The sequence below is a fragment of the Nyctibius grandis genome, chromosome 1, assembly GCF_013368605.1.
Source record: "Nyctibius grandis isolate bNycGra1 chromosome 1, bNycGra1.pri, whole genome shotgun sequence".
Taxonomy (NCBI): Eukaryota; Metazoa; Chordata; class Aves; order Nyctibiiformes; family Nyctibiidae; genus Nyctibius; species Nyctibius grandis.
Window position 1 is genome coordinate 39,473,570 of NC_090658.1, and position 27,401 is coordinate 39,500,970.

Here is a 27,401-nt window from a genome sequence, read left to right on the forward strand (position 1 = left end):
ATGCGAGAGCTAAAGGCTCGGGTAACGAGCAGTCTGCTGCCATTTCCAGAGGTGACTGTTCAGGCACTTGGGGAAGATGAGAGGCCCCCAGATTCTGTGCTGTGCGGGAAGTTTTCTGGAGGTGAGCATTCTCCTATAAATCTGGTCTTGGTACAAAGTAATTTTTGTCTGGAGGTTACCTGAAGCATAGAGTCGTAGTATCAACTGTGTCAGGTTGGTGCTGTTAAGATGCATCAGGTTTTGAGAGAACAAAAAGGATGTTTTAACAATTAAAAGTATGAAAAGATTTCAACTTTGAAATTACAACAACTCACACCAATCTTGTGCTATTAAAATAATTTCCCTAAACATGGTGAGTCAGTGAGCCCTCCTCAACTTTTCATTAATAAAAGGCAGTTTTCAGAAAAGTAATAGTGTTGTTTTGGGCTGTATTGATTTGCACCAGCTCGAGATCTATGACTGTCGTAACAGCACACGCAGAAATAGTTCCTCTCCAATGTTACAGAGGCCAAACCCCCTACTTTTTCTTTTCTACTCTGGATAAAACCATAAGGAAGAGGATAAGCCTGCTAAGCGCTGCAGCCCTATTTCCAAAGTATTGAATAGGATTCAGATGAGTAGCCAGTGAGAGCTGCTGAAAGTGGCTAAGCAGATGAGGTAGTTGACTTCCTAGGTGATCCAAAAGCAGCACTGGGTGCCTGCCTGGATGTCTAGGCCTCGGTTAAGGCCAGGTAGAATCTTATGTCATTTCTCAGCCCTGCCCAAAGTAGGCATGTGTCAAGTAAAATTAATTAGAAATGAATTGGCTTAGATTTGTTATATTTGAAGTATGCTTTAAGACTTGTATTCCCTTATGTATTTAGATGATTTCTAGCAAAACCAAGCTGAATATGGTATAAAGACTGTAGATCAATATCTTGTAATCTTTATCCCAAACAATCAAAATTCTTCAGTGCAGGACTGCCAGGTACCAATGTAAAATAACAAGGTTGTTAATTTTAGGATGTATTGCTTGAGGATTTCACTGGGTGATTGTAAGGAATTGACCAGAATGAGGTAAGTTGGTCTACCTCTGTTAGGTCCTTTTATTGAAGGAATAGGACAGTGACTGTGGCTTTTCAGTTGTTTTCAGTCTTGCGTGGGAAATTTGCTGTAGTCAGCTTTCTTTTCTCTTACAGGGAGAAAGGGCCTAGCATGGTTGGCCTGTGGTCCTCAACTTGAGGTAGTGAACTCCATGACAGGAGAGCGGCTCTCTGCATACTGTTTCAGTGGAGTAAATGATCAGCGTCCCACTGTGCGTGTGGTAAAGGAGTTTTCCTGGCAGAAGAGAACTGGACTACTGGTTGCATTGGAAGAAGCAGAGGGAAGTGTTCTCTGTCTGTACGACCTTGGAATATCAAGAGTGGTTAAAGCGGTCGTTCTCCCAGGAAGGGTACGTACCTTGTAACCGGAGAAACGAAGCTTTTATGTTGCTAGGTGCTGCGTAATCGTGTTTCAGGAAAAGCTTTGGAGCGTGTCTTTGTAGGAGGTATTTTTTCTCTTTTACATTAACAACCTGTCACTTCAGAGTATCGGTCAAGAGAGCCTTGATGTAAAATCTTGGGCTTAACAGTACCATTGTCTTTTGAGTTTACTGAGAGTAAAACAAGTTTTCTGGTTTTATTGTAGTGCACATGGTTACCTAATTCTCCACTTCCACAAAAAGGCATTGAAAAGTAGCTTTTTTTTGGCCAGAGTGAAAAAGGAAAAAACCCACATTCTTTACAGTATCTGTAACAGACACTTAGGAAATGCTTAATTTCTGTCAGAACTACTGTCTTTAAAATATCTCAGACTTCCCTAGTTGTGCTGTAAATGACTTCCCCATGAATCTCAGACTAGCAAGCAGGTGACTTGAGAGCAGAACACATTTTTATGTTGACTGGGGATAGGAAAAAAGAGCCTCGAGTGAGTTGTCTGACAGGTTGTTGATAGATTGACTTGGAATCTGCAGTCCTTGAATCTCTGCTTATTGAATACTGTGTTTGTGTAGATGGGATACACTGGTGTAATGTTACTATTTTTTTCTGTCTTCCATAACCCATAAACTCAAATGATGTGATGTCCCCTAGTCTCATTGTGCTCGTGTAAACAAGAATCAGCGTAAGTTAATAGAACATCAAGATTCACTATATTTTCATCATCTGCAACAAATAAATACTTAGTTATGACTGAGCTTTCCATGAGGGGATTTGGTTTGACTTGCTAGAAGACAGGTGGAGTTCTGTTTGTTTGTAATGTTACCGCGTGATTACTAGTAGGAAGCATTTGTGTTGTGGTGATTTCTAAAGATGAGAGTTGGGTTGATGCTCCTCTGTGTTGGTTTGCCGGTCATCTTGATAAATCTTAGAGTTTTAGATGGAAAGGCAAGCTGTGTGCTGACATAAGCATATAGTGAATAAGTAAATTATATTTGTGAGAAATGACACAGCTTTGTTAAGGTTTTTTTCTTAAATCGAAGTAAGCTGGGGATAGGAAAAGGAAAGGTTAAGAAGGACCATGTCACATATGGAATCTGTGTCTACAGAAGTGGTTTGAAACAAAATGTAGTTATAACTACCAGTTGTATTAGGGAGCTTTTCTGTACCAAAATGAGGTTCCAGAGAGAATATGAAGAAGCCTTGGTGGCAAAATTTGGCTGTTGTGTGATGAAGGTCATGAATTTTGGAATCAAGCCAAAGCTTATCTGAATTTGTACTCTTATGCCCTGAATCCTGGTGAGTACAGGCATGTTTGGTCTGTTGCTTTCATTTTGCTTCCTATCTTTTTGCTCTTAGGTTAGTTAGATCAGCATAGACAGGACACAGGTATTGCTAGTTGGACTGTTAACTTCTAAGTTGTGAGTGGGAGTAAGGGTAAGAAAACAAGGAGATAAAACTTGAGCTTGGCCACTGCCCATATGGTTTCCATTTATTCTGTAACTCGTAGTTCCAAATTATACGTTACATAAAATGCGTTTTTAATCTGCGGGAAACTTTCTCTGATTTTCACACGGATTATTTTTAAAAGTAAAATGCAGATGTGTTCTTACCATCACTTTCTGCAGTTTTTGTCGTTACTGTTTTAAGGCTTTAATGAGCACCTTAATTTATGGACTGTTTTCCATGTGGGTATATCTTCTGTGGACAACTAAGTTGTTATAGGTTAACCCTGACTTAGTGTAACTCTGGTCCAAGGTGTCAAGCCATTAGTGTATTAATACAGGGCATTTAGAGTGACTGTATGACTGCCTCTTAGTGTAAGAGTAGGTGTGCAGTCATTCAGAGAGTAAAGGAAAGAATTAAAAAAAAACCAAACTCACAAGCTTAGAAGGAATTTTGGCATATTTTTTTTTCTAGAACATCTCTCATTGCCCTCTGGATATACCTGTGAAATGCAGTAGAAAACTGATAATGTTACTGGAGTATTATTTGAATTGGATTCTACTAAAACCAAATCTGACTTTAAAAGATTAATTATATTAAATTGGTTTGTAATGGTTGTATGTTTCAGAACTATTGAATGGTATTTTCACAAATTTTCCTGGTTTGTATGAGGCAGAAGGGTAGCACTCAGATTCAGTGAGCTGAGAAAAGTTTTCTTTATTCATTCCCAGAATGAGCTGGCTGTAGCTTAGCAGAACATGAACAGCCAGTGCATAGTGCAGTGGAAAAATATGCAGCTTCAGGAGCTTCTAAATGGAAAATCAAAGTGTTAAAACAGGGAAACATTTTTGGAAGACCATATTGAAAAATGGAAAAGATTCATTTGGAGACAGTTGTGCAACGAAAATATCTTAAAAGGAGAAGAAGTCGGAAGCAATATTTGAACTTTGGCTAATTCTGCAGCAAGATATGTACAGGATTTCTGCTTTCCTCATTAGAGTCATCAAGACGTGGAGCAGCAAGAATACGAATAATCAAAACACTTTTGGCAGTCCTTTGAGAAGATGGGAAATTTACTTTGATTTGTAGGAAACCTGAAACAAAATAAAGTTGTCTAATTCCTATAGGTACTTCTAAGATTAGAATTCTTGTGACCAAGATGAAAGATAAATCCTCCTGTAGTCGATTGGCAGGCAGTGTAGTCATGGCAAGTGCTTGATATGGGAGAGGAGAAACCTTTGGGGCTTAGAGGTTTGGCTATTTTTCCCCAACTGTGTGAGTGACAACAATAGATTAAAAAATGGACTACCTTGTGATGCTCACTTCTTTGCTTTACTTTCATGCAAAACTTTGTTGTTGATGTAAATCTTGCTGCTTTCATTGTGTTACATTTTGTAAGAAGGCCAAACGATAGCCTGTGTTCTTTTGTCGTATAGCTTTAGTGCAGGAGTCTTCACGCGCTTGTATCTCTGCTATAGCAGTCAGTGTTGTCCTGGGCTGTGTTGCGGGTGCTGAAAGGTCTGTCTTCACCTTGTGAGAAAGTTGCATGCAGACTGCTTGGCACGTTAGAGAGCAGTGGGCGCTTCGTCCTTAGCTGGAGTTAGCTTTTTCTCTAACAAGCTGCTGCTCTTTTTGCCCTTGTTCTAGACTGGCTTTTGAGATTTCTGTTAACATTGATAAAAGTGCTGGTGTGCATCGAAATCTTTTCTTACTTTATCTGGTCGTTCTTTTCATTCTAAATGAGAACTAGTGTAAGTTTTGCTAAGCTTGTATGTCCCTTCAACACTTCCTAAAAACATTTCATTCACATGGAAATGGTGTGTCTACCATGCAACTTGGCCGCTGCCTCGTCTGACTTGGAGCCGTGATGTATCCTGGCTCCTGTTTGGCAAAGGCGGCACAGACTGTATCCCAGTGCTGCTGGGCTGTGAGCAGTGGGAGAATTGAGAGAACTAGATTTGGTTTTGTCTTTCCTACTTAAGTCCCTTAAATATGATCAAGTTTCTTGCATATAATTATTTCGAAGTAGGAAATGGAAATTGGGAAGCTCTAACAAGACAAGGCACCATTTAAGTTGAAGTTAATTTGGGTAAATAACTGTAGGAAATCTAGTAAGTGGAAGGCAGGAATGGATTTTTGTACAGGGCTTTTGCTTTTTTTTTTTCCCTATGGAAAGACTGCTGTGTTTCTAAGTCTTATGATCTGGCATTTACTTTCTTGTTTCTGATGTGCTAATTCTGGCTTCACTTTTGAGTGGTTTCTATTTAGCTTGTCAAACAGCTTGAATATTAACTTGTCATTTTCCTGTAGGTAACTGCTATAGAACCCATAACTAATTGTGGAGGAGCCAGTGTGAGCACCCTGCACCTACATCAGAGTCTGCAATGGCTCTTTGGAGTGGTAGCAGTGGCTACAGATGTTGGTCACCTGCTTCTGGTCGACCTTGGTTTGGATGATTTGTCCTGCAATCAGAATGGAATAGAAGCATTAGGTAAGCTTGCAGTTTTGAAACTTGAATTTCAAAGTAAGAAAACTTGTGTCTTTTAAATAAACAATATGCATCCCACTTTGAAGACACTGGTGTGCAGACATTTATGACTACTGATTACAGATGGCGGTTTGACATTGTATAGTCTGGAACGGATTAGAAATGGGAGTGGCTTCATACTCTTTCTGATGTTATAAATGCCCCCCTCCCACCAAGACCCCTATGTCACCACGGTGCTTGCCAGTGAGGTGTAGGAATTTTCCGATCAGAGTCAGTGCAGCTGCCTGAGAGGCAGTTGTGTCAGAGGGGCCCTATGTCTTGGGCGTGTTCTTCGGCTTCTGTTAATTGACTTGGGCAAATTTTAGGCTTGTTTTTTAAAACAAATGCGACTTATCAAAAGTCATGGTTTTGGATGAATGAATTCTCTAATGTGTGCATTCAGATTGCATACACTGTTTTGGCAATTACAAGAGTGGCTTCAGGAGCTGACGTCACCTCTAATAGCTTCATCATGAGGCCCAAACTCCTGATTTGGAGAGTCCAAGAAGAATTTGTCTGTGTAGGTTACACTTCTACCTGATTTTGAACTACGAGTGAGAATACCTGTCTGATCAGAGAGTTCTTATGTTCTTTGAATGCATACAAGGTGGAAATAGCAAAAAAAGTGTTTCATAAATGGGCATTTTGCCTGGGACGGCAGAATTAGATTATACATGTTGTCACATCAGTGTTTCAAATGCAACCTAAATGGCATAACACACTCATTTATTGCGTGGTTTTGCGTGTGTAGATCTAGAAGCTGTCACTAGAACGTCTGCTGAAGTTGCACAAAGAAGAGAAACTGTGACCAGAGAAGGGAGACGTCTCTGTTTTCAATTACAAAATCCTTCAGGAACAGCGATACCAACCCTCTACTACATAAGCAGAAGCAATCAGCTTGTTGTGGGTTTTTCAGATGGCTACCTGTCACTCTGGAATATGAAAACTTTGAAGAGGGAGTAAGTAGGCCTTTACACTTGGCCATGCCTGGAGGTGCAGGGGTCTCAATTTTTTGCTTCGGGAAGTATGTTAATTTAAAGAGAACTTTTTCAGGGATGGAGATTTCGAGTGTAATCTTGGGATGTTTAGAAATCCTCTTCTGAAATAACTGTCAAGTCATACATGGGTTAAGTGGACCACCTTCTCCCCAATGGGCTAGGATGATTTCCTTATTGTACCCGTGTGGATTGAGGAATTGTGGAAAGCATGCTTCTTTGGGTTGTGTCAAGCAGTTAGGATGTGATAGAGCTGATTTCTCTAAGACAGTTTGTTCTCTCAGTAGTATTCAGTGAAACCAGGCAATGTGTGCATTTTGATGAAACAGATTCTAGAAATTATTTTTCAGAACCAGTTCCTGCAATTAGGGCATACACTGAAAGGCTTAAGTATGCTAACAGTGTGATTTTGGTGGTAATACTCTTTAAAGTGTCCAGGGTGAAACTGGTGAGGCATGAAAAACCCAATAGCTGATCTGTGCCTGAAAAGATATTCTTCCCTACATTTCAGCCTTGACCGAAATAGGGGATTGACCCATTCCAAGGCAACGATGCATGTGAATGAAAGTTTGCTTGGAACCCCTGGAGATGAGAATAAGGCACATGTACATATATAAGCAATAGAAAAATTAGGAGATGGTTTTGAATCTGCCATAGAGCAATCCCACTTGAAATATTTGAGCAAATTCAGAGAGGGTTTCACTTAAGCAAATCTGCAGTGACTCACCAGAAACTCTTGGATGCATAAACAGACAGTGGAGGAATAATTAGGTGGCAAGACTAGATTGTGCAGGTGGAAATAAGGTTTGGAGGACTGGAAGAATAGCACATTACACAGTCCTAGTAAAGAAACGAGAAACTACTTCTGTTTGGCTCTATTTTAAATCTGCTCAGAAGATATGCTGCATTTTAAGTTCAATATTGAAGGCGGGTACAACAGTAGGAACAATCGTTTGCCTGGCAGCTGAAGTCATCGTTTATGTTCCTCCTTCTCGGGCAGAGGAGGACATAAACCCAGGTGATTGCATTTGATGGACAGTAATTTCCTCACCTCTTGACTGTTGCATAGAAAGCAGTTGCTTCCTTGACTCACTTATTTAAGATGGAAGATGGAAGCATGACCTTCTGTACTTTGAGGTGCATTGTGTAAGGTGCTTTTTTCTCAGAAGATGCTTCTGTGAACAGTTAGGGCGAGTAAGCTCACCTTTTCTCTTTTTCCTGACTTTTTTTTTTTTTACTGAACCTGTAGGCACCACTCTCAGCTTGAAGGAGGAAGGATTCCTGTCTATGCTATTACTTTTCAAGAGCCTGAGAATGATCCTCACAATTGCTGCTACTTGTGGGCTGTCCAGTCTACACAAGAAAGGTGAATAAAAAACTTACCATAAGCCACTGATTTATTTTTTTTGTATTGTTTCACACAGAGTTGATGCATATATATTTGGTTTGTTTCTTTAGCTGTGCAGGAGATTCCCTCAGGTACGGAAGGTCTTAGGCTTACAAGGGAATTTTTACAGGAATTAACAGGTGTGAAGAGGGACCTACTAGTTCCTACCTCTGAAAGAAGGCAAAGCAACAGTGGCTCTATTTTTGTGCTTGCATTCTTAAAGGATTTCCTTTGTTTCTTGATGACTGCTTCAGGATTTGTTTGATATTTGCACCATGGTATTAAAATACTATCAAAAGCAGTTGAGGCTGCAAATCTGGAACACTAAATGTGCTGTTACAACAGCGTGCTGCCCCTAAAAGAGGGAGTGCCAGTATTGCTGGTGACCTCGTGCCAACTTCAGCCATCTTCGGAGCCTTTGTGAGGCAGTTCAGCTCACCTGGGAGAGAATGATCACTGTTCAGCACAAAAGTCAATGGTTTCCTGTTGGGCTAACGAATCAAATCAGAATGTGGAAGGGAAGGGAAGGGAAGGGAAGGGAAGGGAAGGGAAGGGAAGGGAAGGGAAGGGAAGGGAAGGGAAGGGAAGGGAAGGGAAGGGAAGGGAAGGGAAGGGAAGGGAAGGGAAGGGAAGGGAAGGGAAGGGAAGGGAAGGGAAGGGAAGGGAGATCTCTCTCTCTTTCAGCATCAGCAAGCTATTTGATCAGCTCAGCTGTTCATGGAGCAGGAACCTTTTAAAGTTTGACTGTAAAGCAGTTTTGATCGAGAACTCTTCACTGCTAAGAGCTATTTCCAACAATGCTGAGTCCATACAAGATAGTAAAGCTTTCAAATTGCCTGGTTAGCATTTGCCCCTGAAGCTGTTAGTGTCAAAACTTCCCCCTTTATGTTTTAGCGGCTGGATAAATGTGACCAATTAGCATGTGTTGGGAAGTGGTGTTTTTCTTTTCAGCAAGAACATGCTATTAAGAAGTGTTCAGTCTCGATCCAGTACAATGGTAGTGAGGAGTATAAAGCAGCTTTGTAACCAACTTTCATCATTTATACCTTTTGCAGTGAAGGTGATGCTCTGAATTTACACCTGTTGCAGTTAGCATTTGGTGACAGAAAACGCTTGGCATCAGGACAAGTCATGTATGAGGTAAGACGTGCATGTATGTGAAAAGATGAAAATAGTAATTTTCTCTGAGTGAGTATCTGTTAAGTTGGGAGGGCTAATATTTACCATCAAAATCCAGAACTTGATTTTAAAAAAAAACCTTTTGCTGTGTCTTCTTGGCCATGGCCTTTGTCATTATTTTTTGCAAAGCAGTCATACAGGTTTATACTGCAGTGTCGTGCGTTCCAGCTACATTCACCTGCAAGGAGCGCGTATAAATTGAGTTCCAGAAGAGGAAGCAGCTTTCATAATTAAAATGATTCTTAATTGAAACACCAAATTAATGACCTGTAGGAAGAGAAGCCTCCTGCAGCGCCTCTTAAGTGTTGATCCTGAAACTTGGTGGCTCTAAAGAGAATTCTCTCTAATTTTTGGATGTGTTACCTACTAAAGCTACTCTTAAAGCCAGTAAAGTGTGTAAAGAAAGGGTGATATGATTTGGTGAGAAGAGTACAGATAAATTTTTAGAACTGGCTCCAAAGATGCTGTGTTTAAAATAGAGATGAGTTGTCATTATACCTGAGATATATAACAGATATAAGATGCATCTGTAGAATATATAATTCTATTCAGTAGTATGCCTGGAACTCTTCCAATATCTTTTTGAGAGGAAAGTCATCTTAGTACATTGTGGTACTCTCTTTTTACAGGGACCGTGTGTTTTGATTTTTTGGAATGAGTTTAAATTTTGACATTTTCCCTTATATCTAGGAAAGCTCTTTCCTCATCTGTAGAGGTTGCTTTCTGAATAGATTAGGATTCAGTGTTTGAAAAAGGTGGTGTTTCTTTAAAATGCATTACCTATCATGGTGACAAGGTATAAATATCTTCAAGTGATTCAGCATGTTCTAAATATGGATGTCATCTCCTTACCTTTCTGTGCAATTTTTAAATGACATAAATATACAGTGCTCTAGAGGAACAGAGCACCCTGACTGGGTTTTTTAATTTGGAAAGAGCTTTCATTGCCATTCACTGCTGCATCCCTTGTAGTGCTCTGAGCACTTTGGCAGGTTGATAGAAGAAAGTTTCTTTAATCTTTCTGCAGTTGCACTTTCAAACTTCTGCTTTGTTTTATCCTCTTTTAAAAGTTATTTTTAGTTACAGTCTTAGCAGTGCAAAGGAGAATACCTTGTACTATGTGCTGCTTTGGAAGAAAAAGTAGTTGTCTATATCTATTTCTTTCATGGCTACTTTGTTCTGTCTCAAGCCTTTAATGTTAAAATGTGGGAGCTTTAACTCTTCAGCAGTTCTTTGTCTTGGTCATCTTATGTTCCTGAACAAGATGTGATGAGTGTCAGTTTTTACCTCAGAGAGTTGAAATGTTTATTCGGCCTTTAAAAATGGGTCTACTAGCAATTCCAGTTGACACTCTTCAAGAAAAACACACAAAGTGATTAAACAATGTTATTGTGTTTGTGACCTGAGAAAGCTGTGGTGTAGTTAATGTAAGACTTTTAGCCCTCTACAGACAATGCAACCAGTAATACGTTCTCAGGGTTAGAAGAAATGTCAGGCACTGGTCTCTGGATTTGAGATATTTTACTCCCCTGCTGTTTCTGCTTCCCTGTGATGAGTGTGGTGGAGGATTGAAAGAGGAACCAGTCTTACAAGGTAGTTGAAGAGAGAACTAAACAGCTGGAACCCTTTGGCGAGAAAAGACAGGTTCTTCAGCTCGCTTCCAGATGAGCCACTTACACATGTAGCTTCATACCAAGAACTGTAACACCTACTGCCAAAAAAACACCAAAACACAACAACTCCCAAACCAAAAGAAAAATTCCAAAAGATGCCCTAGGACAGGATCTGTGCTCTACAGTGGACACTTCTAGTTTCAGAATGCTTCCTTGGAGTCACAGGTTGCTCAGTACTACATGACTGTCTGCCTATGTGGCTGGCTGAGTCAAATTTCTTGTCCCTCTTCAGTGGCAGAAAATTCAAAGAGTTGTTCCCATTTACCAGGCTAAGTTTGAGCAAACAAGGAGGAATCTACTGTTGATCCTTGTCATTGAATAGAGCTTGAAAGACTTATCTACTACAGCAGTGCTTTATGTTCCAGGAATCAGACTTGAGGCTATGAAACAGTGCATCTTTGGCTTTGTATCATGGTCAAAAGTCACAAATAGGGCTCTTGGAACATGTGTCACTGTGTTTTTATAAATGTGTGTCGAAGTTATGTCTCCTTTGCCTTCAAGGCTGGTTTAAGTCTGCTCAAGTAATTAAACATAAAGGTATGTTAAAGTTATGCTTTTTTATACCAGCTTTTTTTATACCATTGATGCAGTTGCTGAATCTAGCGCATCAAATCATGGTCCTGGAGCACATCTTTACCTTTGTCCTGCACCATGCTTGTGGACGGACAGAGTGTACAGTCTCTACTTTCATATCAGAGTCTGCCCAGTGCATCTCATTTGAAAAGTGTTTTCATATTTTAATGGTCAATAAAGTCATTATTAATATCTTCTATACAACGGAGTTCCTTAACTTAGATTTGCTTGTCCCAGGTTGGAAAATTGAAAGCACACTGCTTTACAACGGAAACATTTTTCTTTTTGGTAATGAAAGTCTTAATGTTTTCTTTTAATTATTTTTTTTTTTTTTAGACACCCATGATATTTGTAGCATTTCCTAGAACCGTTAAGAGACAGCTTGTGTCTTCTCAGATTAGGTGAACAAGATGTATCCCATGAGGTCATATGAGAATGTGTTGTTTCAGGCCAGTTCCTTTTAGAGCTCTGAGAGTTTAGGAAACTTGGGTAGAATGGGGTATGATCAATTTTGGGGTTGTTTTCTGTTTGGTGGTGTTTTTTTGTTGTGGTTTTTTTTTTGTTTGGAGTTTTGATTTTTTTAATTGTGGAGCTGTAATTCATCCACAATAGCGACATTCCTGTGTTGTATGGTGGACAGTTTGAATGAATGCTGTATTTGGAAAGGGAGTATTTCAGTTAACGTTTACTTAGGAAATGGTGGTATCAGAGGTTCGACACAATCCTGCCGGGGTTTCTGTAGACCTCAAAGTAGTTTGCTTACTCTGTAGGAATTTGTGATCCTAGACACATTGTCCATGGGCATCCCCCGTCCTCTCTATTTTCCCCTTTTGCTGTTGGCTGTGCTTGGGGAAGGAACTGAGGGATATTTCACCCGTCAGTCTCTGGCAAGAACAGAGGAGGAGCTGGTAAGAGCTCACATGGTTTGAAAGGATATTGTTAGTCAGTAAGAAGTTCTCATAGTTACTAGAGAGGGGTGCGTGTTCACTGTAGTGGTGTGCCTACAGGTGATACCTCTCGACAGAGCTTCAGCTGCTGTAATGCCATGACTTCTCTAACTTCATTGGTTCTGTAATCAAGAGATGGAGCAAAGAGCTTTGCATGCATGTGTTGCATTATTTCAGATATCTCTATGTAGGTATATATGTAGGTTTGTAAAGAGGCCTTGATGTTGCAAGGAATTCTGCAAAACATGTTTAGATCTGCATAACGTTAGGGAAATGCTAAATTTTGAAAATGTGCAAATCCTCGACAGGCAAAGTTGCCCATTAGGATTTGACACTTAATTCTCTTGCGTGTCAGATGTAGTTTCTATTTACCATGAGAAATAAGCTCATGGGAAATATACAACATAATAGGGATATTGTATTAGCTATATACATTCTTTCCTATTTGGGTATAACATATGTTTTTATCTTGAAATGACCCTTTCTGTCTTCTTTTATTTTTTCCCCAGGGTCTGGAATACTGTGACGAAAGGTACAGTTTAGATCTCACGGGTGGAGTCTTTCCCCGGAGAGGGCAGACCAGCAATACTAAATTACTCAGCTGTCAGACTGTGGAAAAGTTTCGCAACCGTGTTGACAGAGAGGATAACGTTAATGAAGGTTTGTTCTGATGTCCCTGCTTGGTTATTCTCAAATAAATGGGTATGGACTCTAAGCAATGAATGCTGTTTTGTACCCCGAGTCTGAAAGTCTTGAATATCTGTATAGACTAGCTTGCTGGGCTTATTTAAAATAAAAAAAAATGGGTGCTTAAGTTATGTGGGACTTCTTTAAGGGAAAAACTAGGTTTTATTTTACGCTTGCATTCTATAGCGAAGTATGGTGGGGTCATCCATATAATTCTGGTCAGCTGTTTTATTCCTCCAGCTGTCTTCCATGAAAAATAAGATAATTCTCTCCATTACTTAGGAATGTCACCTGATTTTTTTGTCCTGTTCAAACCTATGTCTGCATCTGCATCCAGTTGGCAGCCGGTCACAAGTGATGTTCCCCAGGGCTCAGTATTGGGGCCAGTTCTTTTTCATATCTTTATCAGTGATCTGGATGAGGGGATAGAGTGCACCCTCAGTAAGTTTGCAGATGACACCAAGCTGGGCAGGAGCGTTGATCCACTTGAGCATAGAGAGCCTCTACAGAGGGATCTGGACAGGCTGGATCAATGAGCCGAGGCCAATTGTATGAGATTGAACAAGGCTAAGTGTCGGGTCCTGCACTTGGCCTACAATGATCCCAAGCAACGCTACAGGCTGGGGGAAGAGTGGCTGGATAGCTGCCTAGCGGAGAAGGACCAGGGGTGTTGGTCAACAGCTAGCTGAACAGGTGCCGGCAGTGTGCCCAGGTGGCCAAGAAGGCAAATAGCATCCTGGCTTGTATCAGAAATAGTGTGGCCAGCAGGACGAGGGAAGTGATGGTCTCCCTGTACTTGGCACTGATGAGGCCGTACCTTGAATACTGTGTTTGGCTTTGAGCCCCTCACTACAAGAAAGACATTGAGGTGCTGGAACATGCTCAAAGAAGAATAATGAAGCTGGTGAATGTCTAGAGCACAAGTCTTATGAGGAGCAGCTGAGGGAACTGAGGTTGTTTAATCTGGAGAAAAGGCAGCTCAGGGGAGACCTTATCGCTCACTACTACTACCTGAAATGAGGCTGTTGCAAGGTGTGTGTCAGTCTCTTCTCGCAAGTAACAAGTGATAGGACAAGAGGAAATGGCCTCAAGTTTCACCAGGGGAGGTTTAGTTTGGATATTAGGAAAAATTTCTTCACCAAAAGGGTTGTCAAGCACTGGAACAGGCTGCCCAGGGAAGTGGTGGAGTCACCATCCCTGGAGGTATTGAAAAGACGTGTAGACGTGGTGCTTAGGGACATGGTTTGGCGGTGGACTTGGCAGTGTTAGGTTTATGGTTGGACTTGATGGTCCTAAGGGTCTTCTCCAACCTAAATGATTCTATGATTCTATGATCTGCCTGTCCTAAATCTAATAGGTTGCTACACCTACAAGTTCTTAAAGGAATAGCTTTCCTTGTCCATATAAAGAGTTAAAACTCTTATGGTGTCTTTCGTTATCTCGCAAGAATTAAACATACATGTCTGGGTTTACAAATTCAGTTATGCTCTGACCATATCTTGGAGCCTGCTGCAGGGATAACTTCCATAGCCTTTTGTTTTGACTGTGTTATTCACCTTCCCTCTCTTCTTACTTACTTAACTTCTGTGTCTGATGTTACAAAGAAGACACTTGCACGATCTTTCTAGGCTATTTCTGTTTATTATAATCTTTGACTGGGTCCTGAAGGGGCAACTTCCATCTCTTGTGTGATGCCATCCTCTATCAACAGTGTGCCAAAATCTAATAAAAACACCATTGGATTGAGAGAGCTGGATTATAACAATGTGACTGTTTTCTGTTAAAATCTTCATTCCGATTTCCTGTTTATTGCGGGGGGATGTAATTTATTTATTTAGTGTAGTAATTGTGTTCTTTCACTCTGAATGGGCTGGAAAGCAGCTGTTCTGAAAACTTGTAATTGAGTCAAATCTGGAAATTAATAATGCCAGCTGGGTGACACAAGTGTATGCGACAACTGTTTGTGTGCTTTCTGAAAGTAGCAATGTCTGTGTTCCTCGTGTATTTTTTTTTGCTAAACTCTTCATCTAACTAAACATCTTGATCAGCTCTTGGTGTATGGAAAACTTAATTAGCTAATAACTGTGTGTTTGTTTTGGCTGAAACTGATACAATTTGAAGAAGAGAAAGGGGCAGTGTGGCTGAAACCTATCGCAGAGATGTTTGCTATTCCGTACATTTTTTTTTGTTATTCTTAGTAAGTGCTGTGTCTCGTGAGTGATATAAAAGAATTAAGCCAAAATAGAAAGTGGTGTTTTAAAAATACCAGATATATCATGTTTTCTACAAATAAGAAACAATGTCTTGTCTTTTACAGCAATATCTCCTGACACCAGTGTCTCAATCTTCAGTTGGCAAGTGAATACATATGGCCAGGGAAAACCATCTACATATTTGGTTGTATTTGACATTAATCGCTGGTATCATGCTCAAATGCCAGATTCCCTAAGGTAGGTTTTTATTAAGTTGTTTTCAGTATCCCTACAAATAACTCATTTGAATGTTGGTGTTTGACTTATGCGCTTGTTTTCTTTAAGGCCAGAACATTTCGTCCATGATTGCCCCTATTTTGCGTTGTGGTCACTGGACACTGTCATAAGCCTGACTTCTCCAAACCGCATTTTGGATATTCTGGTACATGAGCGGAGTCTAAGTCGGAGACTTCCTCCTTCTTATCCATCACCTGAGCAGTTTTTTAATCCAAGCACCTATAATTTTGGTAGGTATTTGACTGCTTTTAATGGTGATAAGTTTAAATTGAGGTCAAATGCGATTTATTGGTTCTCCTGTTCATTGGTTGTCATTCAAAAACAAAACCAAACCATAAAACCCCAAGCCCCCCCAAACCCAACTCTGATTACATTGTACTAACAAGGTATTTAATATTGTGAAACAAATCTGACAGTCTGCTGCGTTTTGGTGCTTTTGTAACGTAGCCTGTGAAGTGGTGATGGTCATCAAAGGAAATGGCTTTGAACTAAAGCTCAAAGCACATCATCTCGGTTGCACTAGATGTAAAATTCCTACACACAGAAATTAGTTTTAAAAAACGAGTTTGTAAGTGATCTGATGAAGAAAACGGGTACTCAGTTGTATCTTTCCAGATGCTGCTATTTAAAAAATGTAAACTGGTCATAACACGACTGTGAGAGTATGGAAGGCTGTCAAACGTTCATTGTCTCTGCAGATGGTACGTGCCTGCTGAACTCTGGAGTTGTTCATCTGACTTGCCCCGGCTTCCAGAAGGAGGTGATCTTTTACTGCTTCTTTATTGACAATGCCAAGAGATGTACCTTTTCTAAGCTTTCTATTGCAGTGCCTGCAGGGCCACAGACCATTTTATGCTCATCCTGCCCATCCGCACTCTTAATTGCAATTGTATCCTGCCAGTTTTATGCAAATACTGACGGTTTAGGTCTGCTCTTGAGACTGTAAAACTGCCATTGTCTCCTGTTGAAGCTCCATCAGGGATTGAATGTCTAGAAAGGAGTACAACGTTGCTCTAGGAGGAAGAAGAAAAATGTTGTCCAAGACAGGGAAAGCCATTACATCTTTGTTACCCATCAGTCAAACTGCCTGCAGAGTCTTGAGTTAGGGTTTTGATCCCTATTTAACTTGAAGAAGGAGGGGCAAAATGGAGAAAATGAAAAATTTTTTAACTGTTTGAGAGACATGAAAATTTTTTTCTCCCAGTCTTGGCCACTTTATACCTTCCGAGCCACTGCACAAACTGTGACAAATAATTTTGAATTAAGTTTCAGCTCACTAAATATTTGCAACATCAATCAGCCTCTGCACAAACAAGCATAGGAAGGATCTTCCAAAGTGTGATTTAAAGGTGTGTGTCAGGTTTAGCTTGTACAGAATGTATTTTGTGTCAGTATTCAAGGAAATAGAAAGGCCTGTGTATTGACAGAGAAGCTCGGAAATACTCAGTTCAGCGTTGCAAGGGCTGATATTTTGTTTTACAGGACTTTTTTAAAGAAACTGTAACTGTTAGTTTGGCTGTCGTCTTGAAGACTCTACATAGTAATGCTTACTCAGATTTCTACCCTAAAAGCTATTACTGATGCAAGCTTTCTGACAGTTTCAGTGAGCATTTATTTTTTTTTCTGTTAGTAGTCATCCAGAACCTCAGTGACTGAATAATAATGCTGTCCTAAACTGTAAGTTTTGGTTGATATTTCAGACCTTGAATTATTTGAAGAAATCTGGTCCTTCAATAAGGGAATCCATTCATGACAGCTACAATAGGTGTCTTGTAGCTGGCTTCCTGTCTCCAAGACGAGTTGATGTCCAGCCATCCAGTTTGAGCCAGGTGAGTGCATATCAGGGAAGCAAGGGGGATTCAATACATCTGTCTTGTCTGACAGGGCTGTAGAGGCCACAAGACATGACAGTCTGATTTTCATCTTCTTTGCAAGTTGCATTGAAATGCAGGTGTTAACGTTAGTTAGCAGAAGTAACAGTATTCTTAGAGCCAAACTACTGAGTTTGACTGGGAACAGCCCTAATAGATCTGTCCTTAGAGACCCAGCTCCTAATTCTGTGCCACAGACACACTCAAGGAAGCGTGCAGTCAGTGCTGGTCATGTGCAATATCAAGGATCTTTCCCTCAGAGCAACCTCACCCGCATCAGTTTCTCGAAGCATTAGGGTGAGTGCAGCAGCTGACGATGGGAGTGTCTCACTTGGATGCCAGCTATTGCAAACATCAGCTTGCTGCACTGTTCATGATGATTTGCTTCCAGGGATGTGGGCTGTGGTGAACAATTACTTCAGCTCTACCTGACAATTTCTTCACTGCTTGCCCTCATTTTCCCTTCATCAGTAAGCTTTTCTGCAGCCTCTCCAAGCAGCTCTTCACCCCTGTAGCCTTTGCCTTGTGCCACACCAGCCCAGTTGAGTCCTCTCAGACTGCCCTCTTGTTGCTGCAACACCTTAATCACCTTTCTCTCGTGACACCCGCTACCTTCTCTCTGCTTTATCCCACCATAGTGGCTTCACAGCCCTCTCTCATAGGTTGTTTATAGACATAGCCTGTTTATTTTGCAAGCCTGATGTAGAGTCTTCCATTGAAATGAGATGTTCTGATGTCAATTCTAGTTTTGAAATAACTTGGGAAATCAAGCAATTTTTTAATAACCTTTGGTGAACTGTGACTATATTGTTCAGAGCCTTGTAATGCATTTGAGCAGGGGTTTCTGTTGAATGTTAGTAAGACAAATTTCAGACTTATGGTCAAGAATATTCTTTAGGAGTTTTGTTTCCCACCGTAAGTAGTATTTGGTGTGCTTCCTTGTCTGAAACCAGTTTTCAGAAAAAGATGGAAATACCATATGTGTATTCTAGTGTGTAGAAATCACTTTGGAGGTAATGATTTGGCTACGAGGGAAAGATACTATTGAATGTGTTTAAAAAAGAAATAAACCAAAACCCAAAAAGTAAAATTTGATGAATGATCATTTCACCTGACAGATGTATCAGACAGCAGGTGGGATAAACTCCCAGTTAATATCGCGTGGCTGTGCATATCTATGCATTATCCTTCTAAAGGAATACCACAACATTATAATGAGTATTTGAACAGCCTAAAATTTAAACCTATCAGAATGTAAACGTTTCACTTCTTTCCTGTCATTTTAGCAAATTATAACTTAATGGTTTGGGTGTGAGAAATGCTTCATGTCTTCATAGCGTAGAAAGCTGCTTGACCTTAGCTTCACTGTTTCCATGCAAACGTTGCATAGTTGTATTTGTTCTGTCCCCTTTGTGCATGGCTGGTGGCAAACTTATATGCACAAAATGCGTCAGGGGTATCAGCAGAGGATGTTAGTGAAAAGAGGTAATTGGAACTCAGTAATTTAAGACTGTAATGCAGAGGCATACAAATAAAGGTTAGAATGAGGCTTCAGTAAGTTGAAATGTCTAATTGACTTTGTGAAGTCTGAAAGAGTACACAGTCAGAAACAAACACTTCCTGGTGATGGTTCAGAGATTGAAAGTATGTAAGATTCTCATGTTATTTTGTCTGTTGTGTTTAGGAGGAGCAGTTAGAAGAGGTGTTGTCAGCTGCTGTCCAGACAGGTTCTTTAGAACTTCTGACTGGATGTATTAAACGTTGGATGTCTGAAGGTAATACTTCTCACATTGTTTTAATGTTCCTTTTTTTTATAGTTTGAAACTGTTGATTCATTTCTTTTTTGTTTTCTTTTTTTAAAGAGCAACCAAGTTCTGCTACTAATTTACGGTTTGTTCTTGAGTGGACATGGAACAAAGTGATCTATACAAAAGATGAATTTGACCAGATATGTGAGTACTGGTGTTACTCATTCTGCGAACATAAAATCGTTCTTTCTAATTGAGCTTATTCAGTAATCTGCCAGTAGACGATACTGCAGGCAGTTATTTGAGTGTCCTTTGAAACTCTGAAATTGCTGTGCAGGCTAACAATTTAATATTTGTTCTTGAAAAGGTGTTCCGCTGTTTGATGGCTCTTGCAACTTCATTGACCCACAGACGTTACAGTCTCTTCAGCACTGCCAGTTGCTTTTGAGCAACCTTGGCACAGTCTTGAACTGTTTTCTGACAGAAGCACAAGAGCTTACTGAAAGAGGTTTGTAATAGTATTACTAGATCTTTGGTATGTTTGATTAAGATTTGGAATTATGCGTGGGTTGTGATTGTGGGAACATGAGCATTTGTTGCTTTTGATGATTGGAAGACAGTCAAATTTAGCTGGGAGAAGGGGCTTAAATGTGAGAAGTTGTGTCTATGGCTTAATATGCATTGAGTTCTGGATGTGTTTAAGAAAAGACTGGCCATGGCACTTAGTGCTGTGGTCTAGTTGACATGGTGGTGTCAGGGCAATGGTTGGACTCGATGATCCCAGAGGTCTCTTCCAACCTGATTGATTCTGTGATTCTGTGAGTTCAGGGAACTAGTTTGTTGTGGAGCTCATGCAAGTGGGTAGGAGAGGCTACGTTCAGCAAGAAGCTATGCACGCATCTGGGTTGAAGTTACAGCAACTGAATGTGTGGTACTGCTGAAAACAATTAATTCTTAGCTAGCAATTTGTAATTGCACACAAATATTGTATTGCAGATTGCTAAAAAATATAAATGACGCATAAATGAGTCACCTGTAAAGTAAGCTACTTGAGTTTCTATAGCTTTGTATATTCTAAAAAAGAAGAAAAAGAAGAATATCCCTTTGCTATAGTAAAAGTCTCTGCTATGTGAAAAGCAATTGTCTTCTTCCTGAGTGTATTTAATGGTTCAGGCTTCTTTATTTTATTTTAACCTTTAGTGAATCTGCTTCTCTGTAGGGGTTGCTTTTTGTTTTGGTGGTGATGTGGGTTTTTTCTTCAACTAAGAAAGTGATACAGAGTGAAAAATGCAAAGACAAAGATTTCTGCCATGTTATTTTTAGACTTTCTATGTAGTCTGATGAAGGGATTTTTGTAAAATGGAAGGAATTGCATAACAAAAATCATCTTATACCTTTTTTCAGGTTTTGCAGACTTGACAAAGAAGCAGGTGGTGACTAGCCTCATTTCTTTGTATGCACAAGTGGTCGTCTGGTTCTGTCACTCCAGTCTCCTTCCAGAGGGTTTAGGTAAGCCTAAACTGTAATACATTTGTAACAAGGAGACTCTCCAGCCGTGCTTTTGTAAATGTTTTGTTGACACCAAGTCGTGTCGGTTCAGTTTCACCAGCTGCAGTTCTGCTGGTGAAATTGAGATTTTACTGGTTTTTCAAATACATAGTGTAGAATATTGCAACCAGTTTCTTTCCTGGGTGTTTCTTTAGATATAGCAATGTGCCTCTGACTTGAAGGAATTGCTTGTGTCCACAGCTTGAAACACATGGGATGTGAAACAAATAACTATTAAACAACAAATACTGGAAGACTTGTTTTTACAGTAAAAGCATCACCTGCATGTCTTGAACTTTTTATTTTTGCTTGAGGAAAAAATACACCTTGGAAATGCTTCTTTATTTGGCTGGATTATAGAGTCAGCCTTAACTGTCTTACGAATATTCACATGACATTTTTTAAAAAAAACATTCCCTTTGAGAACTGGTTTTATTTATAGTGAACTTCAGCTTACACTCCGTGTTCTGAATGCTACCTCAACTGTGAACTTGAAACAGCACTTGAGACAAGAAGGAATTGAGTCTTGTGTCTTACATCTCTTTCAGCAAAGGCAGAAAGAGGATTGGCTTCTTTCAGAGCTGGAGGCTTGCCTGTGCTTCTTGATGCTTAGCTTGTATGATCTTCTGTCTTTTTAGTCAAAGATTTTACTGTAAAAGTGTGATATTACTTCTTTAACTTGCTTTTACTTCATTGCCTGTAGATAATGATATGCATTTGTCTAGACCTTTCTACAATTACCCTCTGATTCAGAGCTACTATACTGGTCATCGACAGAATCTGGAGCGTATATCGAGGTAAGCCTGACAGGCACGCCCTAGAACACTTTCCCTGCAAATTCAGAAGTGGAAGTGAATGGCTTTTCTATCAACCGTTGTATTTGCTCTGCTTAATGCATTTGCCAGCAGTACTCTTGACTCAGCGATGCATGTGTTCTGTTGAACACAGAGGTTACTTTCCTGTGTTAAAATGTTTATCTATACCTCTGTTTAGTACCATTTGTTGCTATCGTCATTTTTTTTGTAGTGTACTTAATTCGTTGGCTAACCTGTAGAATTTGTTACGCCTGGAAAAGATCATGTGATTAGGATAGGACCAGTCACCTCCAGTTCAGCAAAGCGTGACATGCACAGAACAATTGTTTTGGACACAGAAGAAAGCATGTTTTTTTAAAAAATCATCTCTTTTATTGACTAGTAATAGATGGTAATAGTTGTATTGGCCTAAATCTCCTACTCACGAGTATATTAGGGAGCAGTGTCACAGTGAGCGACTGCGATGGACTTTTGGGGAATGTGATGTTTAAAAGTTCAGCCATGCGTAATTGCAATGGCATGTGTACAAGAACATATCTGCTGTTTAAGATGATACTAACATTTACCTGTATGGTTAGTTTTGTGAAAATAATACTGAAAATACTGAAGTAATACTGAAAATTACTTTTTTTCCAGTAACAAAAGTGAGATGCTGAGAATAAAATCTGAAATTTCTGTTATGTTGTCTCTCAGCTGTGTATTGCAACCCTCCAATTTGAGGCATTAGATTTGTGTTCAGGAACAGTCCTGGTATTTTGATACTGCTACGTTTCTTCTGTGAGACAGTATGAGAGTGGTTATTTCTGGCACTTCAAAAACTTTGTTTACACTTCCTTTGTACGACAAGTAACACAACAAAAAAGAAAACCGGAAAACTAAAAGGTCATTGCAACTTTTCCCTTAATAAGAGAGCTTTTAGGATTTCTCTTTTGAACTCCGTTAGGAATTGAATACGATCTAACGAGCATCTTTCATCTGACTCAGAACTCTTTCATGTCTATTCCAAGTCATAGTCATGCCTTTGTATGTTTGGTACTTTCTTTGACTCATGGGAGCTTTTGTTTTGTTTTGTTTTGACTGGAGGCAATCTGTTACACTGAGAGGCTGGCATTAGTGTTTTACTCTGTCCAAATCCTTGCTACCTTTTGTTCCAGAGGAAAATGGGATTCTGACTGCTTGATGATTGATGGAATGGTTTCCCAGTTAGGAGAGCAAGTTGAGAAGTTGTGGCGGAGAGATGAAGGAGGAACTGGGAAATATCCACCTGCTAGTTTACACGTGAGTGTTATGTTCCCTGAAAGCAGCACCACCACCACCTCCAAAAACCCCCCAAAGCCCACCCAAAAGCCAATGATTTATGAAAGGCAGGAGTTTTTGGAAACCATTTCATTTTTCATTTCAGGCACTGCTGGATCTCTATTTGCTAGAAAGCATTGAAGAAAGCCACAAACATGCAGTTGTATCCTTTCTAGTTATTTTTATTACACCTTCAGTATAAGCACATAAATGTTGTTAAATGTTTGTCACCTATGTGTTCAATAACACTTCAAAATTTATGCTTCAAACACAACACAAGTGAAAACCTTTAATTTAGAATGAAGTCGTAGACAGAAGCATTGTTTTATTTCTTTGCACTATGGAAGTTTTATGATTTCTTCTTCATGTTTTGTTGCAAAGTCTTTTCTGAGGTGAGAAAGCAGGTTTACTAAGAAATGTTAAAGATAAAAAGCCCCTTTAATTTTTCTCAAACTTTAAACACAGTTTTAAATTTTTGAAAGCCCCCATATCTGTAGCAAATGGCTGCTTACTAGAATGATGCACTAACACGTGCTGCTTCAGAGCAAAAGGATTTCTAACAGTGGTTTACCAGTACCTGGTTATGGCTGAAATCATCCATTTTCCTGCACAGCTAAGAGTGCTTCCTTTTGTTCTGTTAAAAGTGCAGGAACACAGAATACTAGAGAGACGAGAGAAAAGAAAAATCATTGGGCAGAAACTTACTTTTTAGGCTGCTGAAATATACAGAATTGCTTTTGTTGTTTGTTGCCTAACCTGAGAAGGGAGCCTAGAGAGCAAGGGGTTTAAAAGCTGTTGTACCCCAGAACCGTCTTGTTAGAACATGTCCCTAAAAACGAATGTCGGAAAGAGGAAATGACACTACCAATGAGTGATCCACATACTGTTTTGAAGCCAGTTTTAATCATTCAGAGCTAAGTTGTATTGCGAGGACACCATAATTTACATTGTTTTCTGTACACTGGAAATGAGGGAAAAAGCAACTGTAGAATTTGTTTGTGTTAATAATTCAGCATGGGATGTTCAGATGGTTTGAATCTCCAACTGGTAGGTCCACTGACTAGAAGAGGGAGCCTGAGTTTGTAATGGAAGTGTTTAAATACCTACAGTTAACCTTTTTTCAAAGCCTTACAGAAATCAAAGAGTATTTCTTTCTAGTTATTTATTCAGAATGCATTTTTGTTGTTAGGACCTGACTATCTTTAGGTCATAATAGCTTGAAATGACAAGACTAATAGATTAGTCTTTTCTGCTTCCTACCACTTTTGTATTCTTCTTTCGTTATGTTTTTCTAAATGTAATGTGATAAATTTTTGCTCTTACAGATTTATGAGCCTTAATTAGATACCTGATATCAGACAATTTACTTGCTGCTAGATATCATGCATTCCTTTCCAAATAGAAGAGAAGCTTTAACCGACTCCTTCCCAACTGCCTTTGCTATCCCTTGGGGTCTTGTTAAGCTTATTCAAGGTTTTTGGTTTCTTGATCACAAGGATTATGAAGTAAGTTTAAAGAAATTCGTGCTTAGCTAATAACAGGTGCTAGAATATCAGAAGCTTTTTTGTAATACTGCTACGAGATCTTCGGCAATAAATTATGATTTGAAATTTTGTTTTGATTACTTTGAGAGGAAGTTGATTAAAACAAAAAAGAAATCAACTTTAATAATGCTTGGTATTTTCAAAGCCATCCATTTAGGTTGTGTTCAGCAGACCGGTTGAGCACTTTCTCAAAAACAGTGGTTTAGGTATTTTAAATATTAAAACTGTGATCATAGCAGCCATGTTTGAGACAGAAGACTGCAAAAGTGACTTTTCAACCTAATTCGTGTTCTTTCTGATGCTGAAGGTTGTTCTTTGCCTGTTACGATGTTAATATAATATAATCTGTTTGTCTGGGAGAATAACTTACTATTTAGTAATGTATTTATTTACATGTCCTGTATCAAGTATTTCCTTAGCTAGTCATAGAAGTGTATTTAACACACTCTCAGCCTTACTTAAGAAACTTCTGAGTCACTTTGTTCAGGCGTGTATGTATGTATTGTAATAAACCTGATCTCTAACTTCTACAGAGTTCACTGGCGCTGCTCTTTCATCCAGCTACAATGAAAACCGTGTCATGGCAACACATGAGAATTATTCAATCCCTCATGTGCCAAGGAGAGCACAGGCGAGCCCTCAGATACATACAGATGTCAAAGCCATCAATATCAAGCAGTAGTGAAGTGCAGCTTTTCCTCACTGTGTTCTTGTCCAATAGGTAAAGAAATATATCCGACCGTTTTGGCATTCAAATATTGTGAAAGGTGGAGAACAAATAATGGAGATCACGATCCCCTAAGTTCCCTTTAAACTTTGAACACAATAGTTTTTGGGCATCTTTTTGGTTATACTGTTCATATTCCTTTTGATCTCAAAAAAATTAATTGCAGGTGCATGGTGGAGGCGTGGGGTCTCTTGCAGCAACATACCACTAAGTCAAACGTAGAAGAGCTGTTAAAACACATGTATGAAATCTGTCAGGAGATGGGACTAATGGAAGACTTACTGAAGCTCCCTTTCACAGACACTGAACAAGTAAGCGTGGACAAGAAAAACTCTTCATCGTCTCTTTGACAAGAGAAGAGGCAGAATCCTAGCAGATTTTTGAAATGTGTCATTTCTCATAGGAGTGTTTGGAGAAGTTTTTACAGACCACAGCTGGTGTTCAGAATCATGAATTTCTTTTAGTCCACCGTCTGCAGCGTGCCAACTATATCCCAGCACTACAGTTGAATCAGTCCATGAAGGTTAATCTTATGGTAAGCATAAAAGTTCTGTTGAGTGTGCAAGTCTCTGTTAGGTGTTACTAATCGTTTTTGATAGTATTCAATAAAAATCCTGCTTTGTTTTTTATACCATTCTTTGAAATACTAGGAATAAGTTTCTACACCTTAAGTTAGAGCTGAACCTAGAAGCTGAACAAAATATTTCACTACTCCAAAGGTACTCTGTGAAGTTATAAATGAAATGTTACAGACCATTGTTGACTCCACTTAAAATAGCGTGTTTGTGTCTGAGAAATACATATAAATCTTTTCTGTCAGCCAACCTTATCATTCAGTTGTTCACCTGTATATGTTACGCGTGGTTTAGGTTATTGAAAGTTGTTTGTGTCACTGCTTTCTGTGGAATGAAGAGGATGCCGTATACCATCTCTTGTATCTTGCACAGAACTTTCTTTTTCTAGCTGAGAGCGGTGTGGGTGCCAATCCACAGGTAAAATTTGTGTGTTGATTTGGTTTTTTTTCTTTTTTAATTTCCTCAAGTTATAGTGTACTCTGCAATTCCACAACTTTCTTTTTACCACATTTATACCAGCAATTCTTACCTAACTTCTGTTTCTCAAAATAGCCAGATTAAGTTATGTGAAATTCTGTTATGGATCTGTGATGCATTTGTGGTTTTCTGGAACCATATTTTCCAGTGAATGAAACTTAGAAGGTGATTTTGGAAGTTTTAGGTCCTGCATAAGAAAGCTTTCATCCAGCCAGGAGGTGTGTGTGGGAAGCTTTTCCTTACTCTTTTTCATATTCACATCTTTTTGTCCAAGGTAATTTGTAGTTACCCTGTACATTCAGTCAACTTGGACATTAGTGTTTCAGGAAAAACAGGGGAAAGCCTGCTATTTTGTATGCCATTTGAAAATTGCAGCTGATAACAAGCATATCAGAAGGTTCTGCAGAGTGCCAGAGTGGTTTTAACTTCAAGTTGTCTGTTCTGTTATTATTCTAGTCTTCCTTCCACTTGGCTTAAAATACAGGGTGAAATTGGTGTGTGCTGATGAGTAGAACTTGCTGCTGTTCTGTGCAGTGGATGTATTTTGCTATATCTGTAGAGGGAATTAATTCACTAATTAGAAATAGCAGAGAGAGTTCTGTGCAATGAACTTCTTGTAATTAGTTAACTTTGTGCTTTACGCTCTTCATTCATCAGAATGATCGTGATCCTCGCTTGAGAGAGAGAGCAGTTGCCAGAAACTCTATATTAGACCACTATGGCAAGATCCTCCCTCGAGTTCAAAGGAAGCTGGCTGTAGAGAGAGACGACACTTACCATTTGACTTCATCGGTCTTAAGACAAGGTAATTTTTAGTGGGGGAAATATAAAGGACAACTAACCATCACTTTGATCACACAAAGCTGATTTTTTTTCCCTCCTGCTTTACAGTTGCAAGACCAAAGCCATTATCAACCGTAACAAACCAAGCTAATGCAGGAAACATGCATACTTTCGTCAGTAATGTATTGTCCAAAATTGCAGAAGTACGGGTAGGAAACGAGCAGACACCCAGTTTCTCACAACCTGATCGGTAAGCAGCCTTTTAACAAAGTTTTGTCTTGAGCCACATGTTTGGAGAGAGAGAGAAACATCCATGTGAATGATGTCAGTGTTTTGGAGGGAAGGTGCACCTGAATAAAGCTTTGTTTGTTTTTTTTGTGCATACAAGATATAACATTTAAGGATCAATAGATCCTAAATAATATTTGGAGAGAGAGTATTTCTGCTATGATACTCTTATTTATGCAAATACATATATTTACATGATGGTAAATGTGTTTACAGGATTTAAGATGGCTGAAAGTAAAACTATGATTACCATCAGGCTATTGGTGTATGGATTTTGATAGACTTGATTATGTGATCAAACAGTAATCTTTTACCCCTTCCTGCCCAGTTTCTGCCTCGTTTCTGCCTCTTTTACTTAAAAATAGGCAG

General features: G+C 39.4%; 1 protein-coding gene across 1 annotated transcript in view; it reads left to right on the forward strand.

The window, feature by feature from the left end:
• Positions 1-27,401, forward strand: part of LOC137672461 (protein ELYS-like) — a 50,979-nt gene continuing 23,578 nt past the window's right edge. The window contains 24 exon segments of the mRNA XM_068416699.1: positions 1-121; positions 1,179-1,432; positions 5,214-5,394; positions 6,182-6,389; positions 7,675-7,791; positions 8,868-8,952; positions 12,694-12,844; positions 15,189-15,321; positions 15,409-15,590; positions 16,059-16,120; positions 17,061-17,189; positions 18,916-19,006; positions 19,094-19,183; positions 19,347-19,487; positions 20,384-20,488; positions 21,231-21,324; positions 22,497-22,620; positions 22,745-22,801; positions 23,997-24,143; positions 24,716-24,903; positions 25,076-25,220; positions 25,313-25,444; positions 26,619-26,766; positions 26,853-26,994. Of these exon segments, the coding sequence (XP_068272800.1) occupies positions 1-121; positions 1,179-1,432; positions 5,214-5,394; positions 6,182-6,389; positions 7,675-7,791; positions 8,868-8,952; positions 12,694-12,844; positions 15,189-15,321; positions 15,409-15,590; positions 16,059-16,120; positions 17,061-17,189; positions 18,916-19,006; positions 19,094-19,183; positions 19,347-19,487; positions 20,384-20,488; positions 21,231-21,324; positions 22,497-22,620; positions 22,745-22,801; positions 23,997-24,143; positions 24,716-24,903; positions 25,076-25,220; positions 25,313-25,444; positions 26,619-26,766; positions 26,853-26,994 (3,227 nt within the window).